We start from the raw sequence: 19979 nt of genomic DNA on the forward strand, positions 1-19979 counted from the left end.
CTATCCTGTATCATTCCAATATCTATACGCATCTTGGACCCTTTTCGCGACCATGAGCAGACAAGTTACCAAGCCCCGTCGCACGGATTTTGAAATCAAGGAAGGACCGCGGATCGGTCGGTCGGATCATACTGTTCCAGAGGTTTCGCCAGGTGTATGTTACTTATTACCATCGACCTACTCGTGATTTCATCACTGTGATCGACACGAATATACTTAGATATGCAACGAATATGGATTCAGATAACATGCTAACCGTCCGATGTGATGCAGGACGCTCCGCCGCCACACGTGCGCAACTCGAAAGAAAAGCTCCGGCAGTTCGTTCGGGCTACCAACCCTGGTCCTCAGAAGGGAGCTACCACGGGTCGCACTCCTACGGAAGAAGAAGAGCAGAATAATAGACCGGAGGAATGAAGGTAGGAATCATGATGGAAGAATAGGTACTGGTATGAAATCATGGGGGCGATGATAACGATGCTCTCGTGGGATATACGTTTAGGCTTCTAGCATTTTACATATGTGGTATATGTCGAAAATAAACTCTTTATTTGCTCGTTTCAGTATGTCTTTCGTGAGATTGCACTTAACTGAAGATATGATCAGTACTTGATGATAAGTAGTTATAGGGATTCATTATTGAGTAGTTGCTCTCCAATGGAAAATGCACTGGCTTTACGAACAGCTAGATTGTTTCTGATTGCTAATACCATATGAACAGATAGAAAACGATAGAAAATACAAATCATGTTTCCAGAAGGCATACAGTTCCGTGTGTATCTTTCTTTCATGAAGAACCACCGCCCACCAATAGATTCGCTCACTTCGGTGATCGCGGCGCCGAGATGTCCGTCTGAACTACAAATCCTTCAACGAGCGCCACGGATGGTAGTCAATTATTCTCTGAATAATTTCGTAATAAAAAAAACACGGCCTGCAGTTCCACTTAAATTTCAAGTGGAGATTGCTCAATGGCACAATATGGTCAAAATATCAGTAACCATGTCGGCCCCGAGTCCGCCGCCGCAGCCTCTACAAAGAGGAACAATATTCCTCTCTCTGATCTCGGAGAGTCTGGCCAGGTTGGACTTTCTGTTTTTGAGACCGACGAAAAATCTATTATTCTACTCATTTCTATATGCAATTGATGATTCCAATGAAAAGCCTACTCTTCTGGTCACGTTCCAATAATGATCATGCATCGACTGCCTCGACGACAACAATGGCGTCTGATACACCGACACATTATGAGATGACGACTTCAGAACAGAAGCTGCCCGCGGACAAATTCCCTGAAGGGGGATATGGATGGGTCTGTGTTATTTGTACCTTTTTCGTCAATGCACATACGTGGGGTGTTAACAGTGTATGTGAAAATGGAAAATAGCATAGATTTTTTCGACCTCCTTCAAGACTGACCAAAATGCAGGCATATGGTGTCTTCCTTGCCTATTATCTCTATTCAGACGTATTTCCAGGTACTACAGCCATAGACTATGCATTCATTGCTGGCCTCAGTATCTCTGTCGCTATGTTCATATCTCCGCTAGCTACCTATCTCTCCCATAAAGCAACCCATCGCTTCGTTCTCAATCTCGGAACCATACTTGAGACGCTATCACTCATAACAACCTCATTCGCCAAAAGAAACTGGGAACTCTTCCTTTCTCAAGGAGTCTGCTTTGGACTCGGCTTGGGGTTCTGCTATATCGGCTCCGTGGGCATTATCTCTCACTGGTTTGAAAAACGACGCAGCGTTGCAAACGGAATTGCCGCAGCAGGTTCCGGGTTCGGGGGCATGGTATACTCTCTAGCCACAAGCGCGATGATTTCCCACTTGGGGTTTCCATGGGCGATGCGCATCCTCGGCATCCTATGCTTCTCAGTGAACACTGTATGCGGGAATCTGCTCCGGGTTCGTGGGTCAGTAGCCTCTAAGCAGCCAGCGCTGCATTTTTCACTTTTCAAGAGACCGGAATACCTTGCCTTTCTAGCCTGGGGCGCATTAAGCGCCATGGCATACATCGCGCTCTTATTCAGTCTGTCCAGCTACTCCGTAGCAATCGGACTGACACAACACCAAGGCAGCATTGCCACGGCACTGCTCAATCTAGGACAGGCTATAGGCCGCCCTGCTGTTGGGCTCCTAAGCGACAAACTGGGTCGTATCGAGGTAGCTCTCACGGCAACCTTCCTGGCAGGATTCTTGTCCCTGGTCATGTGGATCTTCGCTCAATCCATTGCAACAATCTATGCGTTTGCGATCCTGGTTGGGTTATTTTCAGGGACGATATGGGCCGCAGCACCGGCGTTGGGGGCTGAGGTAGTTGAACTTTCGGAACTCTCCAGTGCTCTCTGTTTTCTGTGGTTTATTCTAGCTCCGCCTACTTCGGTAGCGGAAGTCATAGCTTTGCAATTGAGAGGTGGAGTGGTAGGGGATAAGGAGTATCTTCGAGTTCAGCTCTTTATTGGATTTATTTATATCGGTGCTAGTTGCTGTTTGGTTCCGTTGAAATTTGGCTTTCGGAGAAGGAAACTAGAGAGAGCGAAATCGATTCCTAGAAGTTGAGGCCTAATTAAAAATAGAAATGAGAAATAAAATAAAAAAGATCCTCCTCAGATATGGCGTATACACAAAACTTAAATGCACCATGGGCAAAATTTAGAGCCTGTGGACAAACGTATTAGTATAGCGTGAATTAAGGGAGTTATAATATTTACAATTACCCTGTTGCAACTGCAGAAGCGATGAAAGCTTATAATATGCTTCTTGCCAGCTGAGGCTATAGATATATGTCAGAAGAGGCGTTTCCTCGCTTTCTTCTAGGAGTTCTCCTTTTTGGTCGACTGGCAGAAAGCCATCAATAGCCATTCTTGTAATGACACCTAGCATTCTTGAGAACGTGATCGATGCGGTCATTGGCAGTGACATAACAATAGACACATTTATATACTTATCTATAATTATCTCTACAGAATATTAGCCTCTTCAATAACTGGGAGATGATTCGTCCATTCTGGATATATGTAGGGACTGTAAAAACCTAGCCAACGCTGCTGATAAAACGCTGCAGAAGTAGCGGTAAGTTGCTCAGCATATATGCTACAGCGAGCTGGAATGATTGATTCATGATATATCTGTTGCTCCGTATCTATAGAGAGAGCTTCGCGATTCCATATGTGAAAGTAACCCAAAAAGGGCCAAGTGAGAAATGAAATGGCATTCGCGCGAATCTGCCCTAATTCATTAGAATAGGACGAAGAATCTCAGTGGCTGTGCAATCTTACCTACCCATGAGATTCTCCTACGTAGTGTCCGATCTTATTTCCCGCATGGTTTGTTCTTGGGTAATAGTCCCTCTAATCTCCCGTAGTTCAGCCGGACCCAGTAGAAGTATCAATATTATACGGCTCTCGATAGTATCTGATGGAGAACTTTCGGGGTGCTCGGCACCGAGGTTGCCGAAAGAGCTATCTTAACCCTATCCGCAGCAGGACCAGTATTTGATCTGTTTCATCAGGGACAATCCTGCTTGATGATAAAGTGTAATTCCCTAAGCAAACTATTCTGGGGAAGTTATTGTCTTTTTTTTTTCCTGAGCGAGTAACCCGTTCCGATAATTCTGCCATGAGTCACGCGCGGAAGCGCTCTTCAGGCGACGATGAAAGGCCGACAACATCTCAGCAAGTCCAGTTGCAATATTCAACCCGCAACAATCCATCATGTATCATTTGCCATAGGCGCAAAGTCCGCTGTGATCGGAAAGTTCCATGCACAAGGTGTTCACTGGCAGGTTGGACATGCGTTTATCCCAGTCCCGAACGGGATACAACTCGAAAACCTCCACCTTTACAGGATATTTCGGAACGATTAGCAAGACTGGAAACCCTTCTTCTGAACTTCTTGGATAAGTCTGTTTCTCACGATGACCCACGCCCACCGAGAGAAAAACGACAAAGAGTTACAGGACCAAATCTCGCGGCAAGCGTACGCCAGGAAAATTCCCGTCCGTGGGAGTTCTTGCTTGAGGATGGACACCGGGTTCAATATGTCAGCAATTCCAATCTGCTGGAACCGTTGGAAGATGTATAATACAATAATACCTGACTCGGGATATATGGATCGATCGAATCTAACCGTTGCGCTAGGAAGCTCGTGTGAAGTCTCCAGCAGTACCTCTCTCTAACGCGGACGCATCATCTCCTAGAACTAATCTCAATTTGAATCTGGGGGTATCTACTCAAGTTCCAAGTATTTATGCAGACATCACGCAATTTTACCCTGATGTCACACTCGCCTTGCGGTTATGGACAGTGTATGTCAACAACGTGGATCCTGTCCTCAAAATCCTCCATATACCCACCACACAGTCGGCAATGGTGGCAACAATTGCAGATACAAAATCTGCGAGTCCCACCATGATAGCATTATCATTCGCGATATACTTTGCAGCAGTTACAACCTTGACAGATAAGGAAATATCAGAGTTGTCTTCGAACGATCGACAGACCCTTCTTTACCAATACAAAACTGGCCTCAATCAGGCCGTTATCAAAGCAGACTACTTGAATAAACCGGACTTGCAAACGTTGCAAGCACTCGTGATATACATTGTAAGCTGCACTAGACATCATTGTTTCCGTGCCGTTATTAAACGATATCTTCCTTGACAGACTTGCCTCCGCATCCATGATATCTCCCGCTCGGTATGGGTCCTCGTCGGTATAGTCATTCGCTTGGCGCAATCGATTGGGATCCATCGTGACGGGGCAGATCTGAAACTCACGCCATTTGAAGCGGAGCTTCGCATACGATTATGGTGGCATATTTGTCTACTTGACTCCCGCTCACCGGAAGATCATGGGTATGCGCTTACGGTAGATATACTGAACCAGGACATTAGAGCTCCTCTCAATGTCGACGATAACCAATTATTCCCTTGCATGCAATCGCTCCCGGTTGAATCGACTTCTTGGACAGAGAACACCTTTTCTCTAGTCAAGATCGAAGCAGTCAGGCTCCTGCGTCCCGTCCTCGAAACGGGAGAACAGAACGCCGATACCATTCTTGCCGACATCGAAGCGAAACGAAAACTAATGAGCAGTCACGGTAAATGGATCCATGAAAAGTTTCTATCCAAGGCTATCCCATCAATTCCTTTACATAAATCCGCATGCGTCCATTATGACAGCGCATGGGCCAAGATGGAATTCATGCTACAACTTCGTGAAGAAATGTATCTATGGGGCCAGAAGAAACAACCATCAGACTGGCGACGAGATCCTGTGAAATCAGCCTTCCACATAGCGTGCCGAACCCTCGAGGTCAGTTGTTCTCTGATCAGCGGGGACATGTCGGATCGTTTCATGTGGTTATTCCACACGCACACCCAATGGTATGCGCTAGCATATGTCCTGCGCTGTCTCAATGTCTATGGACAATCATCGGAGATGACCAGCGTCTGGGCTCTTGTCGACAAGTCTTTCAAGGCTATATCCACTTTCCGAAATCCTTCTAGCGACTTACCGGCTCCTGGCAGTAGTGAAGGAGGTAGCATTTGGCGTTGCGTGTTGTCTCTTCGACAGCAGGCATTACGTCTGAGGAACGATCACCAAGGAACGCTGAATGACGAGGAAACTGCCTCCTCTATGGGTTGTTCATCGACGATGAACGGAGAAATGACTAACCACTTCGTACCCAAGGGCCAATCATCACAGGGTACTGAAGCTTCTGTGGAACCGCATATTCCTCAAAACTCTCGTCAAGCTGCTGCTTCAGTGAATCTGGATGCATCCGCCGAGATGATGAATCTTCCTTCTTCAAGAGCAGTGCTACCTTCAGAATCCGAGCTTGAAAAATACGATCCGGCCTCTTTGTTCACCTCCACACAGGCCCCGGAACTGTTTGCGTTACCTGAGTGGAATGACTTTATAAATGGGAATCTCGACTTTCTCAATACGTCATAGAGAGGTTGCAAATAGCAATATACCAGAAATACAATGTAAACACAAACAATCAAACCAATTAAATTACCAAGCTGGTCTTGTACTCCCCCTTATTAGGAGGAATGGTATGTCTACTGGCGTCAGCAAGAGTAGATATATGCTATCTTTAGAAGGTTCTATTGATCTTTCCGCTAATAACTCAGTACATACTGCCATGAACATGCAAATTCCTTCAGCCCACTACCTCTCTACATGAGAAAGGATAAGCACAAAGCTAGCAAAAGTACAAAAAATAGAAAAATACCTGAGTGAGTTTGTTTGTTTGTTTCCATTCGAATTCAGGAATAATAAAGATACCACGAATAAAACACATGAGAGAATCAGAGCTAAGAAATACACCAAGACGAAATGAAGAAGTTGCCCCACGCATCGTGTGACTGACATGGATGCAAATATCAGTTATACTCCGTATGTGGTCTTCGCTAAGAACCAGATTATGTCCATATGTCCGTATGTCCATGCATGATATGCATAATAAGCCAAGATGCAGAACGCGAGATTCAGAGCAAGAGGGAAAAGAAGTATAATGGTGAAACACAACGAAGAGACATAAGAGCCTGGAAAAACTGAACCGAGTTTCTCCTCTGTCGATAAGTAATTAATGGTAAGAGGGGTCACTGTGAATTCGACCTCGACGCAGGTCCAGCCGGAGTCGAGACCGACCGCTAGAGCGAAAGGCTCGTAGGACATTGCTAATTGTGACCAGTATTTATAGAGTCGCACGTCGCCCAATCTTCTTTTTCTGGCCGTTATTCGGAAACGCCATGAACGGAGGAGCTCATCAAGAAACTTAAGGAACTGATAGATATCCTGAGCGGTTCCATCAGAAGATCCATCCCAGCACGATCCACGCGCCGACTCCAGCACCAGCGACGATACCGGCCACCTTCATCACGGCGACCTTGTCACCCTGTCGCGCCATACGGGTCAAGCGGCTCGCGCTACCTCTGATATTTGTGGAAAAGGAGGAGAAGACTTCGCTCTATTGGGACAAATAACTATTCGTTAGCAACGGATCACGCGACCATAGAGGAGCCTGTATTGCCGGGATAACACGAACAGTATTATCGATAGTCTGCTGGTCTCGAGCATTGTCATAGATATCTATCGTGACGGACTTGAGGGCAGAAGTTTTTGAAGCCAGGGAGTCGAGAAGGGCGTTGTTTTGCCTGTTTCACGTTGCACACGACAGTTAGACAAATGGACATACAACACCCTGAGTATTAGAGTATTAGTTGTTGACTGATATTGAATTTCCATACCGTTCTCTCTCGTAGGCTTCGCTCATTTTGGCAGGCTGGTTGTGCTGGGTCCTTGGCCAGCAGGTCGATTATTCGATGATGTATGTATGTACCTCCTTTCGGCTTCTTATCGCGCGGATATGTCCAGGAGATAGAACGCGGGAAACACACAGTTGAGAGCGAGTAAGATTGTTTATCGCAAATCAAATGAGTCGGGAAGGGAAGTCAGAGGTAACTTCTGAGACGGCGACGGCGAGATAAAGTACGGATTGCGATGTCACTGCCAACCCCAGAGCCGCTCCGCCTCCCACGGGCTGGACCACGCACGACCCACGGTCACATGACGACTGGCGGCCCGTGAGATAGAGCCGGAAATGGAAATACCGTAGATAGATGGATGAATTAATATAGATTTACTCTGAAAACCCCCAGATGAGAGAAAGTCAGATCGTCCGAATTTGCAGACCTCTTATTCAATACTTGGTTCGCAAACCAGTGCTCAACTAGAGCAACCGAGAGAGATTAAGTACAAAACAGTATGGCAGTTAAACCGTAGCAGTCATCACGGAGTACAGGCGTTAGTTCGAGAAGGTGCAGGGCGCGAGATAAACCAAGAGATAGTGAGGCCAAAAGGAGACTATAGAAACGAAACCCCAGACGCTATGCCAAGGACACCAGGCGCGCGAGCAGAAAAAGCTAATCAGCAGAACAATACATCGTACCTAAGCATGAGGCAGCTGGGCATAATAGTCAATGATGACAGGGAGCTGAAAAGACGTGGAAGGAGTGCACGGCATTTGCCACCGCGTTTTCCACGCTCAGTATGTAATGATATGTATCCATAGCCAGGGAAGAATCCCACCATCAGTGTACAAAGTCTATGCACGGCCAAGATCGATGAACACAAAGGGTATCCTCAAGTGCACCCATAAGAAACCAACTGTAGCGAGAAAGGTGGGCAGTCGAGAGACTGGCTACCACATATCATCATCGTCATCCAGCTGTGGATCGTCCACAATGTCCGCATATTGCTGGTGATGTCCAGGGCCATATGTGGCTCCGCTGTCGTAACCATGTTTGGCGCCTCTCGACTGCTGTCGATAGGGGTCATGTCGGTCGTCATCGTCATAATCATACATCTCAGACTCATCGTACGAGTTGTCCCCGTACTGTTGCTGCTGTGATCTCGTCAGAAATCTAATTTACCCCTGGAAACAAAACACGGATTTCGTGAACTTACCTCCTGATATCTCTGGTACTGGGAGTATTCTTCTGGCTGTTGTTGCTGCTGCTGCTGCTGTTGCTCCTGCTCCCTGCTCTTCTGCTGCCTCTGGGCGGGGGATGTCGGGAGCATCATCTGCGGGTGCATCTGCTGTACCTTTGCCAGGTAAGAATACATGAAGTTGCTGAGAAGTACCTGAGAGTATAGCTCCCGTCGTGGGTTCGCGAGTTTGATGTGTGCCATCCTATATATCGCACGCTCTTCGAGAATCGAGAACCGGGACCAGTTGTAATCTATATCGGGACGAAGCTCTCGCACAGGAGGATCCGGTGAGATGTGGCGCGATGCACTCTTCTTGTGGGTGCTGTCACCGCTGTTTTTCTTTTTGCCTCCTCCGAATATGGAAGAGAAAAGACCCGACTCTTTCTCCTTCTTGGAATCCCCGGACGTTTTCCGGATACTCTCTTTCCTACGTTCTTCCTCCAATCTCGGATCCGGACGTTCCAAGACAAGACTTTCCCTCCGTTGCGTTGTTTCAGCAGGTGTCTCGGGAATCTCAACAAGCACGGGCTCCTGAGGTTTCTCCGAGACGGGCGACAGCTTCGTTTTCGACTTCTTCGAATCACTGTCCTTTTCCTTCTTCTTGTCCTTGTCCTTCTCTTTGTCTTCGTGTCCGAGTAACCAATGCCAGCTTGACTTGCGGTTGCCCTCTGAATCCTTTTTATCCTTAGACTTCTTGCCTTCTGGCTTTTCGGGCTTCTTCTCTTCGGGCATCGTCGGAATGAATGACAAAGTGTCCGTTCGGGTACTGTTTCCGGGCAAAGACGCCGGGTTCGCAACTAAATCATTCATCGTCTGTGTGTTATCCTTTGTTGACGCAGGTTGTCTCGTAAGAGGCGGTCGCTTGTGCCTTGAGCCAGGTTGTTCATGAATAGGGGGCACCTGGGCCATCACGCCTGGCTTGTTACCTCGAGAAGTTGAACGTGCCGGTATCTCTGCAGGGGGTATACTAGAACCCGCTGTCCTGTTCTCCTCCTGGAGGGGCGGTTCTACGCCGTGGGGCGTTTTTCGGGATGATGGAGGGACATCCAACGTGGAGCGACCGTTCGAACTGATACGCGACTGCCATTGCCGTGTTTCTGATGTCTCCGTCTTATCGCCAGCGTCTTTCTGTCCAGGCAGGGCACCAGGTGCGGCATTCCGTGCAGTCTCTTCCTCGTCCAGATTCCTACCATTCAGTCGTGGTCCAGGATCTGTAAGCACCCGATTTATTCCTGGGGTTGGAGGAGAATCATTCGAGGTTCTTCCAGTTGGCAGCGCTCCGTCGGTATTTTCTGTGGCCTTGCCTAGCCGCTTCGAATAAGGAGGTCGCTCTCCCTTTTTCAAACTGCCCTTCCTATACTGCGTCCGGGTGGACCTTCTCAGACTTGACCCAGGAGGCGCGGGAGGTAAAATGGGCCGGTCTTCGGTTGCGGATATGTCCAATGTCTGGACACCCCGCAGAAGCGACGCCGCACCCTTGTTCACATTATTTGAATCGTCCACCAGGACCTCCAGATCATGGAGGTTAGGATTCAAAGATTCCTGCTTGCCCTGCTCTGACTGAGACCGTTTGCGCTCCAATCGTTCCGCTCCATCCGTGTAGCCGCTGGAATTGTCTATTTGCCTCGAAAGCATCGAACGTTTCCGCCGTAGACCGCCGCCGTTTGATACTTGCCTCTCAACACTCAACCCTCCAGAGGAAAACTCTCCTGATCTCCGCTTGATCTGCTCTGTCTTGCTCTCAAGAAACGATTTGAACTCCTTCGGAGCCAGCTCGGGATGTAACCGCGCAGGTACCCAGAACAATCGCGATGCGTCATCTTCATCCGCCGAGGGCGCTGACGGTACGACTAGATTCGAGCCAAAAGAGGGGAGATCAGGGTCACCGGTAGCCGTTACATCCATAGACATACGTCTAATGGCCGCTAGATTGCTAAGCTCCTGGGCCACAGCCGCAGGATCGGATTCATAGTCGACATCATTGAGAGGAAAGGACGTTGTGGCTGTTTCGGACGGCGTGCGATTCGTTCGCGGAGAGGACGGGCCATCCCCACGATCGGGCGAGCTGGAGCCATTTGCTGATACTCGCGACTGACCATTGGTCCTCTGTTGGTGCTGTTGTTCGTATGAATTTGGTGAAAGCGAATCTGATCCTCTTGAGCTTGGCGAGGCTGTAGATATGGTTTCACTCAGCGGCGATGATATATAGCTTAGGCGTCTGGAGTCCCTCTTATTATCGTAGTCATCGTCATACATATAGCCAATCGCTTCCGTAACATGGTGACTCTCATCGCTTATCGACAAGTGTGGGACATGTCTCCTCGTCGCGTATCCTCCGCCAGCCTCTTCCGGGCTCGTTGAGGCCTAAAATGAACGGTTGAAGTCAGTAATAAATCGCAGATAGCAGCGTCAATTTAAAGTCGGGTCCCGCAGGCGGGTTGCAGCATCCATCTCGCGACACGATCTCTGCCGGGACTGGGCCGGAGAAAAAGCAATCCAGATCCCTCCATACTGCTGGATCCAACCGGACTAGGCACAGATCACGAAAAATAATATCGACCAGGAAAATGAACACACCTGCATGTGAAAAGGCTCGATGTTGTCCGAGCAGACGACAAAGGTTCCCTAGGAACAGGCCGGGGGATAATCGCTACGGGGTTGCTGCACCGCCTGCGCCGGAAGACAGCCAGGAAGAAAGGTCATCGAAGCGAGGCACAAGAGCAGAAGGGCGTGCACATTCGAAAGAGTCAACGAGGCGACAGACAGGGGGGGTACCAGTGAAGACTAGATACGGTACATCCAGATGAAACAATATGAACTCCGGGCAGGGAGGACGAGAGAGTAGTTAGTAGTAGTGTAGGTCTGAGGGTGGCAGAATGAAGTGGAGTTGCGGTTGGAGATGCGCAGGTGAGTTTGAGCGGCGCGGGTGCAAGAGCAGCTGGTGCTGCACAACCTGTACAAAGTAACGTTAGAGCAAGTTCAATGTACAACTTGCCGTCAGTGACAGCGAAATAATTCTTCAACAAGCTGCTCTGCTCTGCTATGCTATTCCGATCGCACTGCTTCTTCATCTACAAAGGTCCTCCCCCGTGCTGGACAACCAAGATCTCTCCATCCCCCGCTCGGAAGCCTCCGGTGAGCTTCCAGCCTTGCATGGAAAAAATCCACCATGCTTCGGCGTCTCTGGTTCCCCGGAAAGCAAAGGGAAGGCCTTGATCAGACTTGCATACGCTGGAAAACGCGCATAGCCGGTGAGATTCAACGCGCCAGATCCCCATCCCCGAGAGTCTACTCTCTACCTATCCTCAGATAATCCTACCCCTGCCATACCGTCAAAATCGACACCATCTTACCCACGGGAACAGGACAGACTACTACTCTGCGCTTGCAATTGGGCCTGATCTCCGTATGGGAGCGGACAAGGAGAAAGTTGCACGTGGCGTACCTCTCCCAACCGTCCCAAGGAATGTGAGTGCTAACCGTCAAGCCTCCGCATTCTTAACTAGAGTCTTGATGACCTACGCTGACCTTTTTTTTTTTCGACACAACTGGAGCATAAGAGAAGGGGGGAGGGAAAAGCCACACTCTAAATCGGGCAGACAATTGGAAGGGCCTGTTCCTTTTTTTGGCTCTCATCAGCAGCCCAAAGTCAGGCGCTGTCGTAGTAGTTGTTCCCCTTTTACCAACAGACCCCAGATTGTGGTCTACCAATCGACATACCACAGAGGGCGCTTACTAGACCCCTACCCGGTTGAAGACCAATCCGCCTGACCCTTTCCTTTTATCAGGGGCCTGGAAAGGACAGCAAAAGCTAGCTGATCCTGCCCGAATGACAGGAAGGTAGGAATGGACTGCGTTTTCTATGAATCATACAAGAGTCATGGTGGATACAGTCATGACATACATATCGACAAGACAAAATACCAGATTGTAGCAGCAACAAGAAGAGCACACGGCATACACAGTCTCTCTGGTTGTGCCAGGGAAGTAATCCACATTATCTAACCTCGCGCAAGGACAACAAAAAGGGCAAAAAAGAAACAGAAACAGAAAAAGGCGCGTAATCGTCGCGCGCAGCGTCCATATTCTCGGCTCCTATGATCTAGTAAACAAACACTAACAGAATTATGTCTTTTTCCAGACTAGTTATATTGAAGAAATACTGTTTAATTCAGCATGTCTACCATCCTCAATGCATATTTTCATTCTTTTTTTTTTCCCTTTCCCTTTTGCACTGGAGGTCACTGCCATTTAACCCGTTGACGGGTTCTCGACGGGTTATTTGTATTATGCCTATCTGCTAGTTTCTATCTTTGGCGTCGCCAAGACGCTGATGGGGAATACAGGTCCAAGGGGCCCAGACCATCGAAACTTCCATGCTATTCCAATAAAACCCCCATACTGTTAAACTGCTATATTATTTCTAGCGATCCATATCACTCATTATGGATGAACTAATCTCTGAAAAGCAAGGACCGAGATTTGACCGCCTTTCCCCTTATTTCGCAGTTGAGCAGTCGACATGAGACTGTAGCGCTCCTCGCCACAACAATAGTCGCAGCTCTATAATCGTTAGTAGAATAATACAGGAGCCAAGCAGTCTCTTGGCAAGATTGTCTTGGTGCCATTTCGATTGAAAATGGCGTTTCGAGAAAGTAGAAAAGCTAAAAGGAGAGCTGCTGAAACGCTGGCGGTGTCACGACGTTTGATTCGATAGTCCCCAGTTTCATAAGCTTATCTAAAATTAAGCGATGTTATCGGATAGATCTTGCATTCCGCTTCATCGTTTCATCGGGGTGAAAAGGTCATTTCAGAAACAATTGAGACTTTTCTAGCCCACAAGAGAGTAGAGCAGCGTCCTATACGGATCGGGTCTTTGACGACGTAGCCTTTTCTGCTGTCTGTCCAAGTTATCAGACAACTACCGACTTAGATAAAAAAATGATTTCTGCAAGTGAACCCTGAGGATTGTCAAAGCAACATTCCAATATCCAACTATCCAAAAATTGAGTTTCAATCGACCAAAAGTACTGGCAGAGAAATTTGCATCCAACCAATTCCCGGAATATTCACAAAATAGGCAAGGCACAGAAAAAAACAAAAAACCCTAGATCTTTGAAGACGAACCATGCAGGCACATACAACAACAGTGTAGAATAGGTGCAAATCAAGTCAACCGAGTAAATCCAAGCCAAGTTGCGAACTCCAGCGCTCGAATATAGCAGCAGAAGATGCGACGGAACTGGATCGAACGTGGATGCAACAGTGACAGCAGAGAGAGCAAGTACCCGCTCTGCGCTATATGTGGGAAGATTTTTTCTTAATTCAGCGTGGAAGAAAGAGCTTCACAAGGATATAGAAACCACTGTTCCTTGGCCCTTGGTCTTCACATCGTTTTCGGTATAGAGTTCGTTTCAAATCTGTCGCAATGGTATCATTCAATGTGTAAAAAGAAAATTTGGATGCATTCACGGAGCATCGATGTAGTTGCTGTTCTCAAAGGTCAGTTGATGGATATTCGATATCCTTAAGAACAAGAACCACTTACGCAGGGAAGATCCCGACTCTGTCTCCTATCCGTCCGGTCCACCAATCCTCTTTCTTGTCTGTGCGCTTCAGAATGGTGATAATCTCACCTTTCTTGAATCCCAAGTCACCATCCTGATCTGGCTCAAATGTGTAGAGTGCAACGGCCTGGTCCTTGCGCAGAGCAGACACGTCGCCAGTCCTCTGTCCGAAGACAGGTTTGGGAGCTGTTGGCCGACTCGGTCTGCGGTCCGAATAGACATAATCCTCCTCATACGGGGTTGTGTTGCTTCTGGCGCGGTGTCCCATGCTGTCAAAGGTCTCCTGCGGGTTCGCACGGGTCGTGTAGGAACGGTTGATACCACCCACGGCTGGACGGTCATAGATATCGTCGGCCCAAGTATTTGCGCGACGAGGACGGTCGCGGTACTCGTAGTCATTATCGTACGGCGAGCTGGTGCCTGTGCGATCCCGTCTAACACCTTCACCAAACGCTTCGCCGCGTCGACCTTCCCAAACCACGTCATCATGGCTGTCATCATAGATTGGGATGTCGTTGTACATAGAATCACCGTACACCTGGTGCCTGCCAGAGAATGCTCGAGAATTGAGGACACGCAAGAGGGGTTCAGCGGCTGGCGGTGGCCGAATGGTCCCTGAAAGCAGCTGTCGCGCGGTGACCTTGCTGTTGTATAGTTTTTCGTTGGCATCCTTGCGTTCTACCAGCATACTTCCCTCCAGACTGACACCAGCGAACAGACCCTTGGTCTTGGAGTACGAGAAGACTGCGGCAACACCTCTCGTGCTCGCCGCACCGGCTGCCTCAGCATTTCGTCCGATAGGACCGGCCGCAAGAGAGACATTTCCACCAAGCGTCAGAGTTCCGACCTGGGAGAACGTCCGGACGGCAGCCGCATCGTTCAGGATGAAGACGAAATCTGTCAGCTCAAACCCGATCTGTCCTCCAAATCCAGCACCAGCAGTCGCAATCGCAGAAGGTGCCGACCATGAGCCATCTGCCAGACGCGCAACGACAACGCCGGAGCCGAATCGAGCGGAGCCCAGGAACCCCGCCTTCAGAACCGTGAGGATCGCAAGTCCCTGTATGAGAACGATGTCAGAACCAGCAACCGGGAGCTGAAAAGTCCGCTTCTTCGCTCACCTTTGCTCCCGCGAGAATCTCCGGGGGAATAATCTTATCAGGACCAAATGCCTGTCGTGGGTCTACGAAGGAAGCAAGGATCTTACCAGCCTTGCGACATTCGCCTGCGAAATGCACGGTTAGCTCAGTGCTCCGGGAATTGCGGGGAAGCGGGAGGGTCTCAGATGGGCACGTACTCCTCATAGAAGAGGGCAATGGATTATGAATTCCGAGAGGCATCCTGAACGTACTCGACCAGCACGAGGGGGAGAGGTCGACAGTTGGACAGCACGAATGGGGTCGAAAGGAAGAACAGGCGCAATAATGGAGTCAGCTCGACTGACAACCGGATGTGGGCCTGTGACGGCTGGATGCGGCTCTGGATATGGCGAGCAGCAGTTCGGTGCTGGGTTGACCACCACGAGGGAATAATAAATAATAATACGAACAGGGTCTATAAACTGTCAAACTGCTCTATCAGTTGACAAGACAAGAGAGGAACTGCCACAAGCGAGCGCAAGTCGTTATTATGCTGGGCTGCGTTATCTTCAGGGTCCCTCATGGAAGAGTACGGAACGGCCTTACTTAGCAGCTGAACAGCCGCCGGAGCGAAGCTAGTTAGCCCCGGAGTCGTCATCTGCAGCGGAGTATTCGCTTCTCGAGTCGATGAGTTGGAGGAGAAAATGGGTAATTAATAGATTCAACATTCTACGCTCTGTATTTACTCTATAATAATTGAAGATCCGCATTTACTGTTCAAAACTGTGTAGGATCAAGCACGTTCGTGGCTGTAGATACATAGCTGCTTTCACGTTGTCTGAGGCCACAAGGCTGACCCCGACCGGCGGCATGTTGTTCCGCCTGGAGATCGTTTCGGCAGCTCATCGGGGTCACTGAGGCAAACCGATATCATTATTATTTTGTTGATTGCCAGCCTCTGTTCGCGGTTCTGGTCCGACCGCTGCCTTTGCATTATTGATCATGTCCTGGCGGTAGTCCCGAAGTGAGCTGTGTCGTCGCCTCATTGTCACTTAAAGATGGCTACGGGTTGGTGATAGCACCCATCGCATGTGCCCGTGTATGATGATGTATACTGATCATGTCCCAGTGCGGATCTGCGTTTGCGGAGACGAGGGTACTGGCAAGTCCAGCCTCATCACCTCCCTTGTCAAGGGAGTTTTTGTCACGAACAAGATCCAACCCGTTCTACCGCAGATCACGATTCCTCCCACGATCGGTACCCCTGAGAACGTGACAACCACAACGGTGGTCGACACGTCTGCGCTGCCGCAGGAACGGAACAACCTGGCCAGGGAGATCCGGAAATCGAACGTGATATTGCTCGTGTATTCCGATCACTACAGCTATGAACGGGTCGCGCTATTCTGGTTGCCGTATTTCCGTTCCTTGGGCGTCAATGTGCCCGTGGTGCTGTGCGCCAACAAATCCGACTTGGCAGCCGCAGGGAGCGAAGCTCAGGTGGTCGAAGAAGAAATGTTACCATTGATGGCAGAGTTCAAGGAAATCGACTCATGCATCCGGTCTAGCGCTCGAGAACACAGGAATGTTAACGAAGCGTTCTTCCTCTGCCAGAAGGCCGTCACACACCCCATCGCTCCGCTGTTTGACTCGAAAGAGTCTGTTTTGAAGCCGGCAGCTGTTGCGGCTCTGCAGCGCATATTCTACCTGTGCGACAAGGATCGAGATGGATATCTGTCGGATAAAGAGATCGAGGACTTCCAGATGAAGTGCTTTGGAAAGTCCTTGAGTCCGGAGGACCTTATCCACATCAAAGAGACGATCCAGAAAGCTTATCCAGAATCAGTGACCCCCCTGGGCATCGACTCTCAAGGGTTCCTGCATCTGAACAAGCTTTATGCGGAGAAAGGACGCCACGAAACGGTGTGGATCATTTTGCGGACGTTTCAATATACCGATAATCTATCGCTTCAGGAAAGCTTCCTCCATCCGAAATTCGAGGTGCCTCCTTTCGCATCAGCAGAGCTTTCGCCGGAAGGATATCGCTTCTTTGTTGATCTTTTCCTGCTATCTGACAAAGACAACGACGGTGGTCTGAATGACGCAGAATTGGCCTCTCTGTTCGCCCCAACTCCGGGGCTACCGAGCTCCTGGGTTGAATGGTCCTTCCCATCATCGACGGTACGGAATGAAGCTGGACATGTCACCCTACAAGGTTGGCTGGCCCAGTGGAGCATGACGACATTTACCTCTCCCAAAACAACTCTCGAATATCTAGCCTACCTAGGGTTCGAATCCTCCGATCGTAGCAACCCGACTACAACAGCTGCTTTGAAAGTAACCCGACCGCGGAAACGGAGACGGCGTCCTGGACGTGTAGGACGGAACGTGGTGCTTTGCCATGTGCTTGGAGCTCCGGGTTCAGGGAAATCGGCCCTTCTGGATGCTTTCCTGGCGCGGCCTTTCAGCATCACATACCATCCTACCATCCAACCACGGACCGCAGTCAACACCGTAGAGCTTCCCGGTGGGAAACAGTGCTACCTGATCCTAGACGAGCTAGGAGAATTGGAACCTGCACTACTGGAAAACCAGACCAAGCTCTTGGACCAATGTGACGTCGTGGCATATACCTATGACTCGTCGGACCCAGATTCCTTTTCTTATATCCCAGCCCTGCGGTCCAAGCATCCCCATCTAGAAGAGCTCCCCAGTGTCTTTATTGCGCTCAAGGCAGACCTCGATCGCACCACACAGCGGGCTGAATGCCAGCCGGATGAGTATACAGCCAGGCTTCGGATGGCGGGCTCGCCCTTGCATGTGAGCGTAACGTGGAGCTCTATCCAAGAACTTTTCGTTCATATCGCAGAGGCTGCGATGGAACCGAGCACGGCCTTCCCGCGAACCGAAGAGGACGTGGAGGGCAAATGGATGTCTTGGGGCATCGCTCTTGGGGCCGTCGTCTGCGCCGGAGCAGCGGCGGTCATGATCTGGCGACGGGTCAGTGGCAGTGGAGCTTAATCCAGGGACGCCGCGTTCCCCAAGTAGGTATTATTGAGGTTGCATACCTTAGGTACCCTGGGCGAACGAGCTGCGCCTGTGTTCGCTCTAGTCGATTACATACTGGACCGATACCCTGTTTCAACCATCCAGTATACGCAGCAAGCCCGTGTATACTAGGCTTCATAGCAGAACTTAATGAACATGACTACGGTAGATAGCAATTAGAGTATGTACGATGCGCGAGTCGATTTCCCTTTCTGTTCTACGGGAGCGACGCTGCTTCATGTCCAGCGTTGCTCATGAATCGCTTCCGGGGGCTGAGGCCTGCACCATGATCACACAGATGAACGGCGGGGCTGCTCATTTAGTACCCAGTAATTAAGCATTCAGCAGATGCTCACAGATGGCGCTAAGCACGTCAAGGTCGATCAGTGATCAGCAACTGATGACGCACTGAGCTGAAACGGAGAAGTTGGAAAAGCAGGCGACAATCGGACTTGATAACTTTATATTAACTTACAGGAAATCATTCTGGGGTAGTTTAGTTCCAGGAAGTATTGGGTCACACCAACACAGATCGGCAAAGCATACCAGATATTGCTTGCACTCAAATTGGTATATATAAAAGCCCTATGTGCATAAGTGACAGTTTCCATAGAATGAGATTCTGCCATCGAGTACCGTGGTTCTACCTTCCGTAACTCGATTTGTATTCCCTTGAAAACACTTGTCGAACCGTCTTTCCTCAGCAAAATGGGCGATACGACATTCATCGTAAATAGGGTCTTGATTCAACATTGGTACCTTTCTTATATAAGGAAATAGGTTATTTTTAAACCAGATGCCACCAAAGATATCATAGATGAATATGCAAGGCGGGTCGAAAGCGGCGGTGGGAAGGTTACAGCTAGATGGAGCAGCGGTTTGAGCGGATTCAGGTACTTATAGGTTCTCTTTGCATTGGCAGTGCGTAGAACCATCTTTGCTAAGCGAAATCAGGGCTATTCTTCCAGACGATTTCGTACAGATGTGGCAGACTGAGATGGAGACTGGTGATAGCCCGATTGACTGTATTGAGATAGATTAGCAACATCGGCGCATAACGCTATGTTGTGGAAACTATCAGTCAGGAAGAGGAATGCACAGGGGCAGTTTTCAGTATCTAATTCTTATGGAGGAGAATCCCGTCGTATGTAATCTGGACGAGAGTACCCAGCAGCCCTGGAAATTGGTTGTTCTGACCGAAACGTGACTATGTATTGAATGATACCTGGATATTTCCTAGCTTGGTATTCCGATGATGGTCACTCGATGCTACGGCAGCTACGTTCGTTCTGTTTCAGCCCAAGAACCGTCTAAACCTGGAGTATCAACGTGCAATAAGTAGAATCATACACGCCAACAAGCAATGTAGCGGTTCGTGCGAGGTTTCCTCGTCGCGCGCCTGGCTCGTCATCGTCGGCCACTCACACTCGACTCTGGCAGAAAACGTCGCAATGATCTCCAACAGATCTCGATGTGTTTCCTCTGCTCTCTTCATGTCTCCTTTTCTGTGTTTCTCCGTCTTCATGACTGCTCTCCACTCTCCAACTTTGACGCCACGCGACCCCACGAACCGGTCATACTTAGCAGAACCAACCGGAATTCGCGCTCCCGTATTACCCCAGAACCAGACCTCTCCGCTCTGCTTTCCAACGCCTCTTCGAGCCTTTCCTGTCTTGGACCTCCTCGTCCTTCTTCGTTAACATCCTTTGTCTTCACCACAATCAAAATCCTGGTCTTTCTGTGCCAGTCATCCTCGAGCTAGCAGCGTTCAGAG

The 19979-nt window shown here is 49.1% G+C and overlaps 6 protein-coding genes across 6 annotated transcripts; 3 read left to right on the forward strand and 3 right to left on the reverse strand.

The window, feature by feature from the left end:
- Positions 1–1222: 1222 nt before the first annotated feature.
- On the forward strand, positions 1223–2569 carry C8Q69DRAFT_440885 (monocarboxylate transporter; the record flags this gene model as incomplete). The annotated part of the gene is made up of 2 exons (XM_028628694.1): positions 1223–1366; positions 1430–2569. 2 exons carry the CDS (start codon positions 1223–1225, stop codon positions 2567–2569), a joined length of 1284 nt encoding a protein of 427 aa, XP_028489467.1.
- Positions 2570–3497: 928 nt separating this feature from the next.
- On the forward strand, positions 3498–6030 carry C8Q69DRAFT_452576 (fungal-specific transcription factor domain-containing protein). The gene is made up of 3 exons (XM_028629575.1): positions 3498–4087; positions 4150–4614; positions 4675–6030. The coding sequence occupies exons 1-3, from the start codon at positions 3629–3631 to the stop codon at positions 5965–5967; spliced, it is 2217 nt and encodes a 738-aa protein (XP_028489468.1). The 5' UTR covers positions 3498–3628; the 3' UTR covers positions 5968–6030.
- A 617-nt stretch (positions 6031–6647) lies between these two features.
- On the reverse strand, positions 6648–7409 carry C8Q69DRAFT_37658 (hypothetical protein). Its single transcript, XM_028627591.1, has 3 exons — positions 7269–7409; positions 7067–7175; positions 6648–6988 (listed from the first exon to the last, which is right to left on the reverse strand). Exons 1-3 carry the CDS (start codon positions 7292–7294, stop codon positions 6830–6832), a joined length of 294 nt encoding a protein of 97 aa, XP_028489469.1. The 5' UTR covers positions 7295–7409; the 3' UTR covers positions 6648–6829.
- Positions 7410–8221: 812 nt separating this feature from the next.
- C8Q69DRAFT_484561 (hypothetical protein) lies at positions 8222–10767 on the reverse strand (the record flags this gene model as incomplete). The annotated part of the gene is made up of 2 exons (XM_028631771.1): positions 8222–8425; positions 8488–10767. The coding sequence occupies 2 exons, from the start codon at positions 10765–10767 to the stop codon at positions 8222–8224; spliced, it is 2484 nt and encodes an 827-aa protein (XP_028489470.1).
- A 2792-nt stretch (positions 10768–13559) lies between these two features.
- Positions 13560–15525, reverse strand: C8Q69DRAFT_37751 (hypothetical protein). The gene is made up of 4 exons (XM_028627594.1): positions 15376–15525; positions 15200–15303; positions 14060–15138; positions 13560–14001 (listed from the first exon to the last, which is right to left on the reverse strand). Exons 1-4 carry the CDS (start codon positions 15416–15418, stop codon positions 13980–13982), a joined length of 1248 nt encoding a protein of 415 aa, XP_028489471.1. The 5' UTR covers positions 15419–15525; the 3' UTR covers positions 13560–13979.
- Positions 15526–16015: 490 nt separating this feature from the next.
- On the forward strand, positions 16016–18484 carry C8Q69DRAFT_37828 (putative mitochondrial Rho GTPase 1). The gene is made up of 2 exons (XM_028627595.1): positions 16016–16225; positions 16287–18484. The coding sequence occupies exons 1-2, from the start codon at positions 16216–16218 to the stop codon at positions 18176–18178; spliced, it is 1902 nt and encodes a 633-aa protein (XP_028489472.1). The 5' UTR covers positions 16016–16215; the 3' UTR covers positions 18179–18484.
- Positions 18485–19979: the final 1495 nt, after the last annotated feature.

Source organism: Paecilomyces variotii, assembly GCF_004022145.1.
Source record: "Paecilomyces variotii strain CBS 101075 chromosome Unknown C8Q69scaffold_1, whole genome shotgun sequence".
Taxonomy (NCBI): Eukaryota; Fungi; Ascomycota; class Eurotiomycetes; order Eurotiales; family Thermoascaceae; genus Paecilomyces; species Paecilomyces variotii.